The sequence below is a fragment of the Solanum dulcamara genome, chromosome 4, assembly GCF_947179165.1.
Source record: "Solanum dulcamara chromosome 4, daSolDulc1.2, whole genome shotgun sequence".
NCBI lineage: Eukaryota > Viridiplantae > Streptophyta > Magnoliopsida > Solanales > Solanaceae > Solanum > Solanum dulcamara.
The window spans coordinates 369,324-386,796 of record NC_077240.1 but is presented as its reverse complement, the minus strand read 5'-3'; the positions used below and the strand labels follow the sequence as shown (position 1 = coordinate 386,796).

At 33.7% G+C, this 17,473-nt stretch overlaps 2 protein-coding genes across 4 annotated transcripts; one reads left to right on the top strand and one right to left on the bottom strand.

Moving 5' to 3' along the window:
• Nucleotides 1-40: 40 nt before the first annotated feature.
• On the bottom strand, nucleotides 41-5,592 carry LOC129885255 (uncharacterized). Of its 2 annotated transcripts, XR_008766075.1 has the most exons (11): nucleotides 5,375-5,592; nucleotides 5,244-5,302; nucleotides 5,097-5,137; nucleotides 3,885-3,916; nucleotides 3,541-3,569; nucleotides 3,383-3,419; nucleotides 3,183-3,239; nucleotides 1,487-1,563; nucleotides 1,091-1,164; nucleotides 590-963; nucleotides 41-404 (listed from the first exon to the last, which is right to left on the bottom strand). XR_008766075.1 is itself a non-coding variant. In XM_055959468.1 (10 exons), the coding sequence occupies exons 1-10, from the start codon at nucleotides 5,456-5,458 to the stop codon at nucleotides 385-387; spliced, it is 510 nt and encodes a 169-aa protein (XP_055815443.1). In that variant the 5' UTR covers nucleotides 5,459-5,588; the 3' UTR covers nucleotides 41-384. The 2 variants fall into 2 exon arrangements, 1 of the variants encoding a protein (XP_055815443.1); XM_055959468.1 differs by lacking the exon at nucleotides 590-963 and having other exon boundaries at nucleotides 5,375-5,588.
• A 2,252-nt stretch (nucleotides 5,593-7,844) lies between these two features.
• LOC129885254 (uncharacterized) lies at nucleotides 7,845-15,447 on the top strand. 2 transcript variants are annotated; one of them, XM_055959466.1, is made up of 5 exons: nucleotides 7,846-8,049; nucleotides 9,555-9,656; nucleotides 13,491-14,196; nucleotides 14,289-14,372; nucleotides 15,153-15,447. In XM_055959466.1, the coding sequence occupies exons 3-5, from the start codon at nucleotides 13,491-13,493 to the stop codon at nucleotides 15,227-15,229; spliced, it is 867 nt and encodes a 288-aa protein (XP_055815441.1). In that variant the 5' UTR covers nucleotides 7,846-8,049; nucleotides 9,555-9,656; the 3' UTR covers nucleotides 15,230-15,447. The 2 variants fall into 2 exon arrangements, with proteins under 2 accessions (XP_055815442.1, XP_055815441.1); XM_055959467.1 differs by lacking the exon at nucleotides 9,555-9,656 and having other exon boundaries at nucleotides 7,845-8,049.
• Nucleotides 15,448-17,473: the final 2,026 nt, after the last annotated feature.

Below are 17,473 nucleotides of genomic sequence, written 5' to 3'. Positions count from 1 at the left end.
TCATTCGAAGTTTTATTTTATCAACAGAGTAATAAAAGCATTAATACAAGCTAAGGAGATTATTTGGAACAAATAATGATTCTTTTAAATACCAGATACAAGTTTTAAATGTACATCATAAATCAATATTTTAATGTACCAACTGAATGTCTAAACAAATACAATAATCTAGTGATGATTGATTTAGTCACCCTATAATACTCCATGCACCTTTTCATTCCTGATATAACTTGTACACACAACCAAATGACTCCTTAGTTCTCCAACCATACACCGCTTGCCTCAACGTCTCTTTTCAAATCATTGCATTTTACATATATCGTACAAAGCATCCTACTCAATGCTAATAGCAGCAACTGGAAACTGGATAATGAGACAACGACCTCAGATTCGACAATTGGCAGCTGCAAATGAGGAAGAAAATAAAACAAGTGTCATTACAAAACGAGGCATGCTACAGTGTATCATCATTAACATAAAGCAGAAAAATATCGGGCCTAAGAATTAATGACAACCACTGATGCTGTCGGGAGAGATGCAAACAGGTGGCTGTATCTTTAAGTGAAAACTAATACTTTAATAATCTCACCCCATCATGAAAGGTGAATGTTTAACGTTTCCTACATTCCCTTTCTATTGTTCCTTCTCTTGGCACATCAACTGGGAAGGAGCATCATATACATATCTGTCGAGGACAGGGATGGTGAAAACCCCCATTGGCATGTGAGACAATCTTATATTTTGGAAGGCCAACACATTGAACCACTATGGTCATCATTCGCATGAATATCACAACCTTCAACTAACTGGTGAGGCCTTTTCATGGTTTCAAACAGATGGTACATTTACAACACGCTAAAAAAAGGGGAAGACTTCTGCCATAGCCAATCAGTGTGGCTTGTGGGTTCACCACTCAGATTGGATGAGTAATTGATACCAAAAGCCACCTTTTCTAAAGAACACCTGAATGGAATAATTGATGGAAGTCACCCATCTCTGTTACAGATATCAATTAGTGGAATGCAAAATGAAAGGAAGTATCACAAAGATTAGAAGATAGTGAATGGTAGTGCGCCCTCTAAATACTCACTGCAGTAGATAAATTGGTTAAGATCGAGAGTCACTCGGCCTTGCTTGGTTGTGTCAAATGAATCAAAAAGGTTCCTGAAAAGATCGAGGAGATTATTAAAGTTTTTACTAAGAAATTCAACAGTGAACTAACATATGAGAACTATTAAATTTGCAGCTCTATTGAATCACATTTTAGTCTCATCAAGTACTACAAACTTTGTATTGAAAGGAATTGTCGTAACTCAAACACTAAATTGATGTGTTAACCAAGAATCCTTATTAGTTGCAAGACAGATGACAGTGACTCAATGTCAAAGCGCCAGATATAAAACATGAGGCCCTCTCAACATATTGATCATGAATATTATAAATGCAAGAAGAGACAACCATTTCATGTAAATAAAGATCTACTCACCGTGCAGACTGTACAAAGATACAAAGAGATATGAAGTCATCAAGCCTGAATTTTCCATTCTTATTACTATCAAAACTCTGCACAATTTACCCAGAAAAGAATAATATCAGTTCAAATGAAGAGGACTAGAAAGAACTTTTTTCACCCTCAGACCAATTAACATAGGTTATCTCACATAACATTCTGCATGCATATCTTAGTTACAAGTTACAATATGTCATCCTGCGAGTAACCCTCCATCTGGACAACCAACTGGAGTGTCCCTGACCACATGGTAACAGAAAGGTGGAGTAGTGAAGACCATTAAGCTGTATTCTTTCTTTGAATCAGTAAAGGCAGAGAATCAAGCTATGTTTTACCATGAAATTCAATCATCCTGCTCTCATGAACCTCAAAAGAGAAAACCAGAATAATTATTCCAATGAATTTCATGGGTTTTTACTATTTCATTCTAACCATCTGCCACAACCCACCACTTACCCATAGCGTAACCAACTCAATTAGCACTGGATATAACTATGGTTTACTAGCTATAGCAAGTCATTAACTAACACCTGTATCTTGTTCTTTTTTTCCTTTGTTAACACACTCATAGTACCTACCACCAAGTCATTGCAAACGTGAAAACTGAAAAGAGACACACAATTAAAAAAACAAAAAAAAAGATCCTTGAGCTTTAACCAAAAAGTGAGAAGCAAAGGCATGTTCTATTTTACATTTCAATTTCTTATATTCCATACTGCTAGCTTCAATTAAAATATAGTTTAGCCGAGTACATGTCAATAGGAACTCAATGCCAAATCCTTTTCACATTTTATTTACGATTTTCTTTTCTTGTATGAAAACAGTTTAAACAACTAAAACAAATGAACCAGAAGTAGTTGAATAAACCTAATGCTTTCTTGTTATATATATCATGTGGTTGTTCGGTACTTTTATTTACAATTTTTTCTTCTCTTCTATTGAATATGTCTAATTTGTGTTCAAACATTTGTCATTTGGTTGTCGAATTTTGTTGTAAAAATTCATTAGACCTTGTTTTGCCTGATTAAAAAAAAGGTGATGGGATACAAGAAAAGTATAGCGTAGTGTCACGGACTTAGACTTCAACTAAGACCTCCGTGCGGCACTTGACAGCTCACTCACGAATCTTTCACGATCTTGCAAGCTCAAGTAAGCCTTTAAGATTAGATTGCTAAGGGAATGCTATATAGTAAGAAAAACAAGAGAGCTTTTATGAAGAAGGCTTTTGTATTACTTTGGAAGAATGCTTGATTGCTTGATGATCTTCTACAAATGAATGCCCCCTCTATTTATACTACTCCTAAGGGGCCTAAGTGTAAATAAATTTACTATACAAGTCCTTCCATATTTACAAAGAAGTCCCTACTCTAGAACTCTCCACACACTCTAGAGAATTCCAAGTCTTTCAAGACTTCTCTATAAGCTTCTACAAGAATCTAGAGTCTTCCACTAACCTCTCCAATACTCTAGGTTCTTCTACCTTCTTCAAGAATTCTCTTGGACATTCTAGAGCCTTCTATTAACCTCTCCAAGACTCTAGATCTTTCCCCGTCTTCATGATCAAGTGGCGGGTCATGACAGTAGGCCTCAAAAGGAAGTACAATGCTGGAGTATATTTATGTATCCCACGTCACAAAGAATCTCATAATGAATTTAAAAATAATTATAATACCTCGCAGACAGTGTACAAGGCTGGAGAGTCGAGGCGGAATCCAATTTTTATCAAGGCCTGCAATTATGCAACAAATAGGCCGCTGTTAAAGACCATTTGGTAGTCCAAGTGTTCTTTCCTCATTTGCCTAGTCAGAAGGTCTGAAATGTACTATAAGCAAATGCAAGAAAGCAGGAGTTTGAGATTAAGGAATTTCTTGCCTCGTAAACATCATCTGGGACAAGGAATCCACGACCCCTAATTCAATGAGCAAAATAATACAAGAATTAATTTCCTCAAAACATATTTTCCAACCAATGACATGAAAAGTACTCGAAAAGTACTAAATGATTCGCTTTACTAAGAAAAAGAAATTCACCTCTCCAAGTCTGAGAACACATGTTGCACCTACAAATGATAGATTGATGGTTCATATAAATCAAACAATTTAAAATCTTTGAAGGAACACATCTTATAAACACGTTTAATGAAGTATCCACAGTAATAAGAAAAAAGCCATTGAATTGATGCAGCACTAAGGTTTTCATTCTAGTGCTGCCAAGATGAGGTAATGCAACTATTGTCAAATTCAGTGTATGAGAAGAACACCACAAAGTGACACCTCAAGTCACATGCAAATTGCATATAGAGAAGACCAATCAATAGCTTAATGTATTTGAAGAAAACTAGCATACAAAAATTTAACTAGAGAAGAAAGCTGACCTTCAGCAGAAACTTGTTAAGTTCAACAAACTCTGGGAAACAAAAATTAGATTAATAACAATATAAGATTCTCAATGGAATAATTAGTAAATATGAACTCAATTGCACCAAAATAAGGTAAAGAAGGGCATAAAGTAGATTGCACTGGTGATGTAAACAATACTTTGATATCTCTCATGCCTAGCTTTGGACTCTCCCTCTCTCCCAATATATATAAAAGTAAGAAAAAGGGAAGTCTATGTTAAGGTTAAGTATATGCTCTTATCAGAGCCGTCTCGAACATAAGGTCTCATTTTTATTCTAATTACTAACCTAACATGATCCCGCATTATTATTCCTATATTTCCCTTTCTTATATTCCCTTTTTTTTCTTAGCTCTCACTCTTTTTGCTCCCTTGATAACTCGAACTCACAACTTTAGGATTGGAAGTGAGGTGTGCTTACCATCCCGAGCAATTCTCTTATTATTAAATATTCTGCCCAAAAGTTAGACCTTTTGCTTTATGCAAAATCTATTGTTATTTGTTTTCAAAAAGATCAAATCCGCTCTTTGATGTCTTCTTGAAATTTCAAGCATTGCAACAAGTTATCATTATATTGAAGCAACACAACACTATTTCGATATCATTATATCAACTTATTTAGCGCAATACTATTCCGATATCACTATATCAATTTATTAAATTCTTGAACCAGATTTTATTATTCTAAATATTTTTCGATTGAAAATTTGTATTGTTTACCTTCTTACTTCATAATATCTATATATATTCTACCCTCCATATACTTCACTTGTAGGATTGCACAAGGAATGTTATTGTTGTTATTGCCATTCAATTTATATATGTCACCTAGAAAAAAAAGTTAGGGCCTCTTGATGAATTTTGGCTTTAGGCCCCTAATCTTGTTGAGACACCTGGCTCTGATATTCTTCCTTGGTCTACTTATATTGACTTCATTTTCCTTTGTTGAGGTTCCTAATATCCTAGTTCGAACCGCAGATGCACTTGGCTTTCTCTTTTTTCTCTTAGATAATTACTTCCAAGCTACCAATTTTAATAATGATCTTATCTCACTCGCTTGAGAGAGTTTTAGTAATGGAACAAACAAAAAACATAAAGCAAAAAACTGGATACAACTTTCATATCACAGTAATAACTAGCATTCACGGGCAAGCTAATGGATTAATTAGAGTCGAGAGATGATCCTAACCTTCAAAACTCATGGTTCCATTCAGGTCAAAATCGCACATCCTGAGAATTGATGAAAATGAAGAAGAGAAAAATCACTGTATGTAAAAATGATTTTGGTTGTTATTGTATTCTTCATAATTTAATTTAATATAGAAAGGTTGAAAACCTGATCATTTGTTGGACAACAGTGATAGGAAATTCCAAATTTCCAATTGCAAAAGCACTCTGATAGCATGGAAATAAGTTTAGTAATCAAATCGAGGGAGTAAGGAAGAAAGATGAAAGCAAAAGAAAGACCTTGAGCTGAATTGCAGTAATACTGCCGATTTTCTCGGTGTCAACCCGCTCGAACCACTCTCTCAAAATCGCCGAGTTCTCCATTTCCTCCCTCTCTCTTCTACAATCGGTACCCGTCAACACAATCTTCTGTCCTTATATCTTTATTTATTTTTCTTCAACCTTGCTAACTTTTCCGAAAATTATATACTTAAAATATAATTTTAGCTCAAAAATACCTGTTTCATAATATTATTGGGCATTAGCTCACTTTTACCCTTTTATTTGACAGAATAAAATATGACATTTCATGTGTATATAAGCACTCCAACCTACCTTCATCAATTAAAATATCCAAACTCAACCATTAAAAAACACAAATCCATCCTTGACTTTCATAGTTATGGTTTCTTTGGCTCCCATAGTTATGATTGTCATAATTAATTTGCAATAGTTTTTAAATAACTCTCATAATAATTTGCGGCAGTCAGACACCTCTACTTGTTGGCCTGGCTTTAAGAAGAACACTTCAGATACTTTCCAAGCATTTATTGATCACATTGAGCGTACAATTATGTTGTTCTGCAACTTACTTCAGGCCCAACCACACCCATCTTCTTCCTAGAAAAGTACATACTTGATCATGCACCACATTTGCTTAATTGTCATTTTAAAAAATTAAATTCATCACTCTTTGTTAGCTATGTCTAGTTGATGAAAACTATTATTTAGCAAATTAAATAGTTAATTAATAGTTTGCTTAAAAATTACTGCAAATTAATTGTGACAGTCATAACTATGGAAGTCAAAGAAATCATAACTACGGGAGTCAAGGATGAGTTTGAGTCTTTTAATGGGTGGTTTGGGTCTTTTAATGGATGGGGTGTGGTGAAGTGCTTATGTGGAGATCCTACGTAGCGAAAATTAATACACATAGAATGCGATATTTTATTCCGTCAAACGGAGGGGTAGAAATGAGCCAATAATATGACGGAAAGGGTATTTTTGAGCCAAAATATAATTTAAGTGTATATGTTCTCTATTTCAAATAGTTGAAGGGTAATTTTGGCCCTTTTCCGTTTCTTAAATGTACTACTCCCCTATATTCCTAATTTCTGAAATTCCGAGATTTAAAAATTTATTGGGGTTTGGTCTTGAATTTTTTTTAAAAAAATGAAAATTTTGAACTTTAAGAAGTAAAATATAATTTATATCTTTAATTTTTAAAAATTAGTAAATCACTCAATTTAACTAATAGATCTGAAAACATACAGTTAAATTTATTTTAAAAGAGTAATATCTCAAAATAGATAGTCACATAATATGATACATTAGATCTCACATACCAGGTACTACATACTATTACAAATATTTTTTCACTTTATTTTAAATTTAGAAATTGAAGTTAAAAAAGGAGTTATGTTTGGCTATAATTTTTACAAATAATATTTAATTGTTTGAATGTAAGTTTTCTAAACACATGATATATAATTTAAACATGGTCACTTTTATAAAAATAAAAAATTAGGATAAATTTGAAAGGGAAAAAAATAGTGAAAGTGGAAATAAGTTTTTGATTGTTTTTCCAAATTTCAATATAACTTCAAGCTCTATTTTGAAATTTTCATGATGAAATATTGATTTTTAAGTAAAGTTTTGATAAAGTTTTCGAAACTTTACTTAAAAATCAACATTTCATCATGAAAATTTTAAAATAGAGCTTGAAGTATAATTTATGTTGTATAATTTATTTATTTTTATAAAAATAATTGTTTTGGGGTATAATTTAGGTATATGCAATTGAAGTTGGAATTTTACGTCTAAAGTGCGTATAAGAGTGGTCTTAAATTTTACGCATGTGTGTTTGAAATTATTTTGACGCTATTATATTTTTTGAATTTTAATAAATTAAAATCTACTCTTAATAGACTCAAATTTGAAACATAAATTTCACGTATCGTAAAAATCAAACTTCAATTATTAATTGTCAAAACAACAAATAAACTCATTTAACACTTTTCTATTGATTGAAACATATGTTAAAATTAAATTTTCAGGCATGTGCATCTGATTTTTTTTTAGTATAATAATAATAATTTTATGTTTCAAATTTTAGTATCCAAATTTTCTCCAAATAAGTCTAAATTTGAAACATATGAACAAACATCAACCATCAATTTGTTAAAGTAATAATAAATCTAACAAACTCATTTTTACACCTTTTTTTTCCATACATGTCTGCACTTAATCATATATGACTGAACACATATTATGAATAACTAAAATTTCAGATGTGCATACCTGAACACAAAAATAAAAATAGAGAAGCGATAAAATTCTATTTGCTTTTACTTGAAAATTATCTAATATGACAATTTCATGTAAAAAAAAAAAAGCATACAATAAATATTAATTAAATGGGACGACTCAAACAAACCATTATTCCATAAATTTTTAACTTAGAATAACGGATCGGTCCAAAGGGGCCACAACCCGAGTAGCCCGAGAATTGGGTCAGAACGGGTTACAACAACCGATAACCAATAACTCCCCCCTTTGCAGGCACCAGACAGGCACGATCAACAATCTGAGGGCCACTGCCTCTTCTCTCCCTCTCTCAATCAAATCAATCTTTTTTCTGGAAAGGTTGTTTGTGTCCACAATTGTGAAGAATTTGGAAGCATACACATATTAAGGTATCATTTTATTGTTTTCCTCACTTATTCGCACAATTCAATTCGATTCTTTCGAATTGATATTTTCCTACTTAAACATTTGTATAGCTCATGATTGCTGTTTTATTGATTCATGCTATAAAGATTCAATTATACTAAGTTGGATTTTAGATATTCAAAACAGTATTCCCCTGGTATAGGGATTGCATTATTCCTACTATTGCTGGATAAGGGGGATTCTTTATTCATAATTTGGTTTCAGAATCTTTTAAAAATAAATTTGATTCTTTCACCTTATTGATATTGTAATTCAAAGATGATTCCATTGTCCAGGAAAGACTACATTAATTCGTGATCCATCCTGACCTAACTCCACCCCCAGAAAAGAAAAAAACATTGGCCAGATTAACCCATTCTAAACCCATTATTAATCACCAGAAGAATACAATGAGAGAAAGAAAGAGAATTTATTAGCCTAACAAATGTTAAACTATAGTTTACAAACTTCCTTAGCTGTATCAAATGACTTGGCTATTTCCTAAATGATCTTTTTGTAAGATGAATCATACTATTGCATCACTGATGCAACCACAAGTTCCAATTACCTTAGGTGAAATGATATGAAAATGTAGCTCTTTGCTTATGTTCACTATAGGTTAAGAAGTGGAGTACAGTACTACAAAAACCAGAACCAAAAAGGAGATAAAATAGAGAAGGGAATTTAGCTACATAATTGGAATGCTAAGTTTCTTTCCATTTTGAGAATTATAAAACATGTTATTTTCCAGTTTTAAGGTATTCTTCTTTTCTAACTTTAACTGAATATGTTTTTTGGGATAAATTTTTCAAAAGAATATTTTAGGGTAAAATCTCATTTATTTCATCTAAAGAATTAACTCACCAAATGCAAAATTGTTTAAAAGGGCAGCCCGGTGCACTTAAGCTCCCGCTATGCGCAGGGTTCGAGGAAGGGCCCGACCACAAGGGTCTATTGTACGCAGCCTTACCTTGCATTTCTGCCAGAGGCTGTTTCCAAGGCTTGAACCCGTGACCTCCTGGTCACATGGCAGCAACTTTACCAGTTACTCCAAGGCTCCCCTTCAAAAAAGAAATGCAAAATTGTTTACTTGGATTAATTGTCTTTCTCGTGGATTATAGCATAATTTCTTGATCCAGTGGAAAATGTAACTGAACTTTTAAGAGCATCAATGTAACTCAGTAATTGGCGGTACTTTTTTGCTATTAAGATCAGTCAGTAGGGCATTTTAAAAAAACGGAAAAAGGACTGGGCAAGAGTTGGCTCATTGAGTACTGCATTAACAACATTTTTAGAAGTATTACTTGCAAAATTACTTCTCTAAACCTTGCGGATTAAGTGGACAGATTCAAACCAACTTAGCAGATCTTATTTTATTTATCTCAGTTTTACCAAAAAAATTCATTGGATCCTCTTCCATTTTTGTTTTTGGTGGTTGAAAACCGCTGAACTGGAATATGTTCTCATGTGAGTAACTGCTTCTTTTCAGAGCTGTAGATCATTTTCATTATGTATTGGAATGGAACCACTTTGAATGGAACATATTCTTCTCATGTCATGCTCTATCATCTTGATGTTGTGAGCCTATGAGGTGAGAGTAATATTCTCAACTTCGTCTCGGATGGTATAAGTTAGTCTATTTTATTCATATTTCTTTATATAGACGTTTGCTTAGGCCTCATTTGTTTTCATTAAGATTTAGATGTCCGTATCTGAATGCACATCTGAATGATTAAGATGTTGTCTCAAAATCTGAACACTGAATGATTAAGAATGTTTGTTTTTCAACATCTGAATGTACATAATTTACTTATGTGCACATGATAAAAAATACAATTCAAAAAATTAATTAAATATCAAAAAAATTAATAAAATAAAATCATTATTTGATAAAAGAATTGAAATACTTATGCTTGCTAGTGATGGTGAAGATGAAGATAGTTTATAGTGGTGGTGGTGGTGGTAATAGTTGTTGTTAGTGGCTAGTAATGATGGTGATGATAGTTGTGACGGTGGATGTGGTTGGTGTTGTGGTGTCTATCATAATGGTGGCGATTGGTAGTTATGTTGATGGTTGTAATGGTGAAGTTGGTTGAAGTTAGTAGTTGGTGGTGTTGATGGTGGTAACTGAAGAATGTGTGATGGTTGATAATGTGTTTGTAGTGGTGGAGGGGGTGGCGGTGGTAGTGGTGACCGAAGAATGTATGGTGTTAGTTGGCGACAGTGCTAGTTGTGATAGCGGAGTTTGTTGGTAGTAGGAGTGATTGTAGTGGTGCTGGAGGTGGCGACGGCTACAAAAATGGGGATGTTGGTGGCAATTGATGATGTAATTATAATGATGAATGAGATAAGTGTGGTAGAAACTGACATTCGTGGTTAGCAACGGTGGTGGTTGTGATGGCAGAGGTGGCTGGTGGTAGACGACAATAATGGTGGTGGTGGTGATGGAAGAGATGGTTAGTGGTGGCGGCTGGTGATTGTGGATAGAGTGATGGTGAATATTATCCACACAAGAATACATCTTAATGATATTATGACTCTGTTCTAGATCTTAATGAGTAAGACCTGTTCAGACCAATTAAGTGCGTCAAATCTTAATGATAACAAATGCACTTAATGGTCTAATGTCTGAACCATTCAGATTCAGACCTCTATTAAGTGCAAACAAATGAGGCCTTAGACATATATATTCTTGACATGCAAATGTAGGCATATATTGCTGATGTTCGACATATATCACTCATCAAGTTTCTTTGTGATCTATTCAATTGTTTTATGTAAATCATGTTCTAATTTCTTTTTACCTCCACCACTCCTTGCCGTGAACATTTAAAATAAAATCCTTGCAGTGATATTGTGGTGGGTTCTGACTCTGTTGCTACACTAATCCCGAATAGGGTCTAGATCGCAGTTACCTATGATGAATTAACACCCTTGAGTATCTTCCTTTAACCTCTCTTAAAAGTGTAAGACTAGAATTATCGTCCAAGTTACCACAACTACTTCCAACAAATGCGGGGATAAATTGGTCTCTCTTCAACACTAAAGCTCCGAATGATTAGCTTCTTATATTCTGTTTTGAACTTTTTGACTTTTCCTTAATATATATTCTGGAAAAAATGATTTGATTTAATAAGTCCCAACTTTTTAAAAGCAACAATTGAAGAAAACTTTTAAAAACATAAACACACTCATTGAGTATGGAAGGGTTTCTATCTACACCTAATTTGTTCTAGTTTTCGCAATTTGGGATTTGATGTTGCAAATCTGTAGTAAGTATATACCTTCTCATAGCTGATTCTTGAGCTGATGGATATTTTCCACTTAAGGAGCTTATTTATGAGTATAAGCTTGTTGCATCAATTATATCCCCTGCATAAGAAGTATTGGTCTTGAATTTATTATTTCTAAGACTGAAGAGTTGGATTATGATGGTTGAGGTTGGCCATCATTTGTTCCGATAAATGGCGAATAAATGATAGCAGGCCGAGGCTTCTTTATTAAAACCAATGCTGTTAAAAGCGAAAAGCATAAAGAAGCAACATGGTGCATGGGATTGAAGTGAAAAGCAAGAAGTGAAGCACACAGTTTTCAGAAAATTACAAAATTCCAAACATATTGGTTTGGAGTGGTGGTTGTTATTTTATAAGAAGGTGTTTTATGTGAATGTGCTTCAAGAATAAATATTTTGGTGATTGTTGCAAGGTTAATTTTTGTTACAATCTTTGAAGTATGAATGATTTCTATATCTCTCCATTTTGTTGTCCATGATGGAAAGCTGAAAAGGGTTATTTGACATCAAGAACTTATCCCAAATAAAAATATAATGCAAGAAGAAGAATTCTTTGATAATACTAGTGTACCTGTTTGTATGTGCAGAAATGTTGAGAAGGTTATGAAAGAGAAAGGAAGAGGATGAGTATACTTCTGGAGGCAACAATCCTCCTAAGAGACTATCTCCCAGAACCGATGATTCTGAAGTTGCCGATCACATCATAGTTTGTGAGATTTCTAAGAATCAGAAAGTGTCAGTTAGGAACTTCGGAGGGAAGATAATGATGGACATTAGAGAGTATTATACCTGTTTGTATGTGCAGAAATGTTGAGAAGGTTATAAAGGAGAAAGGAAGAGGATGATTATGTTCTGAAGGCAACAATCCTCCTAAGAGACTATCTTCCAGAATCAATGATTCTGAAGTTGCCGATCACGTAGTAGTTTGTGAGATTTCTAAGAATCGGTAAGTGTCTGTTAGGAATTTCGGAGGGAATGAACATTCGTGAGTATTATTTTGAAGATGGAGCAAATGCAAGAAATAAAGGCATCTCAATGAGTATGCATTTGTGGAATGTTCTCAGAGATCATGCAGATGAAATTGATAAGGTTGTTTCTGAGAACAATTTAATGTTGGGTCTGTAGCATATGCTGAGTTGGTGGATAATGTTTTTATGGGTTAAGATAATTTGAGTTGGAACTAGTAGATGTTTTTCCATGGGAATGTTCTAGATTAGGAATAAAGCAAGCTCTGCTTAAGTTGGTAACTAAATGGCTTTATGGAATATACACTTTCTGAATTGATTTCCGCATTCATTCCTGTTGCTTATCCTTTAAACAGATAGAGAGGAGGAGGAGGAGAAATACTTCTTTGTTGTTACATCTCAAAATTTGTCTAGTTTGAGCCTTTCTATCTTGGCTATTAAGAAAGCAAATATAAATCTGTTTGCACTAAAATGTTTGTGGAGTACTTGACTAGATCATAATATTTATTTGGTTAAATTAGTAGCTTTTATCATGATCTGGTTTTTGTTTGTTTGCTAGACGTATAAGACTTCAACTATCTTTTATGATACATTTTTAGTTTAAGATGTCACACCATCAAACATTGGACTCTCAAGTTTAGGCTTTTAGGAGCATGCATTTACATATAAACTATCTGATGGAGAATCAAGATCCATAATTTTTCACAGAGTTAACTGCTGCTTATGGCCGCATTGATAGTTATATATTCCCTTCATTTTATATGATAGTATTTTATTTGGCACAGAGTTTACTGTTTATGTAAGAATGGACTTCTTCACATAAACTAAATATATATTATAACGTACCAAAAATACTCGTAAAATATTCTGGCTTGCAACATGCAATGTCAATTCTGTAAGGAAAAGTGAGAATACTAAAATTATAGATTTTCCATGTATAGAAGGTGTCACTCTTTTTTAGGACGTACTAAAGAGAAGAGTGTAATATAAAATGGAATGGAGAGTGTTGGACTTATGAATTTCTCTTTCAGATTTAACTCCTTTTGAACCTTCTCTTAAAAAGCAAACTACTAACTTTTATACTTAGTAACACAAGATTTGTTCATGATTACTTGAAAAAGTAAGATCTAAGATCTATGTAATCGTCTAACATGCGACCTTCTCTTAGATGGGTCAACAAACTGTAGATTCAAAGTCAAGTGACCATGGGCAGACTAATTCTAAATCTGGTTTACCCAAGCATGATAAACAGCTGTCGGTGCCAGTAGACATAGTGGGACCTGCACTACAAGATTCACAGAGCGAGAACATGGTTGCTGCCTCCAAATCTATTGAAAGCCCATTATTTCCTGAAGCGAATACTATGGCGAATAAAGATTCTAATATAACTGGCTCTAAAAGACCTACCCCGGAATGTCTAGTGAACCCACTCAACCGATGCTCAACAAACAATTCTGGTAGTGGGCATCTTGTCTATGTTCGTAGAAGACCTGAAGGAGAGTTAAGCAAAACTGCTGCTAATAACAACCAAAGTGGTGTTGATTATCCACAACCGAAAAAGCTTAGTCAACATGATGAGAAAACTCAGACTGAAGTCCAGATGAAGGAAGGAGATTACATTCCAGAAGTTTCATCAATCTCATGGACTCCTTCAAGGTGCTCCTTGTCCACAAAACCTTCAGTTCCTCCCTCTACAGGAGAGTCCAACAACAATTTAGCTTCAGTTAATATTAGCAACCATCAAGTCACATCTACCAGACTATTATTGGATAATCCCAAGAAGGTTAATTTAAAGCATTGGGAAGAGCGGTATTTCCAATTGCAGCACTTGCTGCACAGACTGGAGCAATCAAAGCAAGAGGATTATGTACAGAGTATGTAGTCTAATTTCTTGAGGCTTGTTCACTGAATTGTCTCTGTTGTAATTCATCTTCTTACTCACATCAAATATAATCTCATTGAGCAGTGCTTCGTTCTCTCTCCTCTGTTGACCTAAGCAATCATGCTGTTGAACTGGAGAAGAGGTCCATACGGCTTGCCTTGGAGGAAGGTACTTTAAGTTTTTTGCTTTTATTGTTGCTTTATTATGGTGCTAGAGATGTGATTTGAATGAAAATATAAGTAGACCTGCTGACTTTGTTGTTGTACTCTCAGATTTGCCTTGACACATCTTTTTCCATTTTTTTGATGTGTTGGAGTTATTTATTTATTTGGTTGGTGATGCAAGATGCATTTTGCTTCAATAATTAATTTCTGATTTTTTTTTGGATATTTACTTGGTTAGAAACGACAATGGTGTTTGATATCTCCTAAAGCCTTGTGTGTGTGTGCGCCTTGGTTCTAATGAAAGGGTTGACCCTAAAGATAGTTATGAGTTGGATTACAAGTTTATTTGATTTTCTGTATTGAAGTTTTTTTGGTAAGCCATTCTCACAATCCATGGGAATGACTTCTGGCTGAGTTTTGGTAAGTTTGAATCTCAAAAGAGGACGAATTGTACATTGTATAGATTAACATTTTGTTATTTCCTGTCTGATAGAGTGGTTCTTCGTTGGGGCATTAGAAAGAGAATTGCTGCTATACTTGATACTGAACTTATTATTAATTATTTAAATGATTGGGCTTTTGATTCTGCCTATTTCCTCTCTGCCCTCTTTGATCCAGTGAGATGGTGAAAAACTTTTGCCATGTTCTCAGTTCTCTATTTCATCTAGCATTACCTATTTTATAGATTTTTAGCACAATTAGTTCAATGGACCTTCTTTTCTGGTATTGGTATTGTTTCTAAATTTCACTTTTTTTTTTTTGGTTTTCTCGCAAAATTTCTCAGCGAAAGAGGCGCAACGAGTAAGAGTCTTGGATATTTTGGGGAAATATCCAAAGAACCCCAGAGCTTCTCTGGCTTGATGTCTTGGACAGCCTCAGAAAGAACGAAATGTAATTGTATTCTTAAACAGAATTTGTACATGTTGTAGCCTGATATTTACATTTTAGTTAGAGTATCTGTCTGGTCTAAGCTAGTTAATGTGTTGTAGCTATCGTTTGTTAACACTAACTTATAGTGCCTTTTATTGAGGAAATGGAAGTGGCTTTCCTCAGGTCCATCAACAAGAGTTGAGATTGAATTTTTTGTGCCCATTATCATTTAATCCTCTTATATTTCTATCTATACTCAGTTGTACAACTTATGAAAAAGAATCTGTTACTCAGTTGTGGAACCAGATTTTGGCAGAAATTTGTGGGATTGCAATCTGTATTCATGCGGATGTTGTGAATTACTGGTCAGGTGGTCAGCCCAAACCAGTTTTGAATTGAGATCTAGTTGATTGATTGGGATAGTGTGATTTACAGATTGCTTGTTATCTTAGACAGTAGTGATGGTAAAATATGTATAGTGACATGATCAAAATTCAATGATATAGCGGTCAGGGGTTCATTTGTCTGGCCATTTTGACAGTGTTTGTAAGGGTGATAAAATAAGTCTATTGTAGACTAAAATGCAGGAATAGTATAACCCAGGAAGTGGAATAAAACACATGAGTGACAATAGTGAATTGGTTGGTTGATTGAGCTAGAAGAAGTAGTGTGTTATTCCACATTTGTCATTAGTTGCATGGATTTTCTCCCTCAACTTTTGGCTTGAATTTAAGAAGTTGGTAGCATTAAAACTGAAATGTTGTAGGGTCAGTTAAATATATTACATCAATGCTTGCTTGTCCCACATAATACGGGGTAACTCCGACAGTGATTGGCTACTTCAAAAATGGAAAGAGTTTGTGTAAAGTACCAAGATTTAGCACATATAGGAGTAATTGATTCGTTTATTTTCTAAAAATCCACCCCTTAGTTTTGTCAATAAAATCACAAGCACAAAAAAAGTATTTGACATGGACTTGGGTGTGCTTGGAATATGGTATAGATGCATGTAGGCAAATATCCCCACTTGTGTGTAATTTATTGGTGATGGGATATATGCTCCATTAGATAGAGTAAAGAGATGGAATATATGGCAATTAATATGCAATATTCAAATTCTTGTATGTATATAATATATTGTTTTAGCTAGGTATATACTCCTATCCTATATGGTATTGGTGAGTGAGATGCAATGGATCTTTCACATATAGCATCTTATCTCCAACTTGTATAACACAAAATTAATTAGAAAAATATGTGTCATCTGTATGTGTTGTCCACAATCCACATACCTATCTAGATATAATATTTAATTAGAGTTGATTATGTCTACGGGGAAATTAAATTAAGAAAGAAGAATCTTGTTTGAATCTTCCGTTTGATCCAATAATGAGCTTCATCGTGTTGGCCTGGAATCTTCTCTCTTATCTCTTACAGCCTAAAGCCAGGGAATTAATACGATATATCATTTCTCTCTATCTATCTATTATACACATAATTAATTATTTTCTGATTCAATAATACAATATTTAATATACACAGCAGAATACGACTTTTCTTTTAGTGTTCTTTCCTATCTAGAAAGAAAAAAACAATAAACTTTTTTGACTTTTATTTAAAGTCGCTGACTTTTATTAGTATATTATAGTATATGTTTTCTCGCCTTGCTTGCGTATGTTTCAAATTTTGAATATACCATTAGGGTTTTTTTCCCCTTAATTTTATTTGAGTCTACCATTACTTGTATTCTGTACATCAGGTAGTAGTAACACGTCATGAACACATCCACTACAAGTTTCTCTTACCAAATAATACTAATTTCATCCATGACGGACCTTAACTAATTTCATAAGATATTTGCGCTCTATCTCCTTTCAATATAGATATCATAAATAATTATGTCCATCAATATTTGGACATACGAAAAAAGATTATCTTAAAACCGAATATATACGTCATGGTTCTCATAATTATCATATATTGTCACAGTTGATGATCGTATGGAGGAGAGAGTGGTGTATGATCCATTTGAAAGTAGATGGATTAATTAAGATAAATAGCAGGGTATAGGGCATGTGCTTATAAAATGAAATTGAAAAATAAATAGAAGTAGATATATTGATACAATTAATTAATTAATTAATCACACAGTCGGTTTGCCGTGCTCTACAGATAATTAAAACCCCTTATATATAGTACTAATTGTCAACCCACAACATAAAGAAAAAGTAAAAA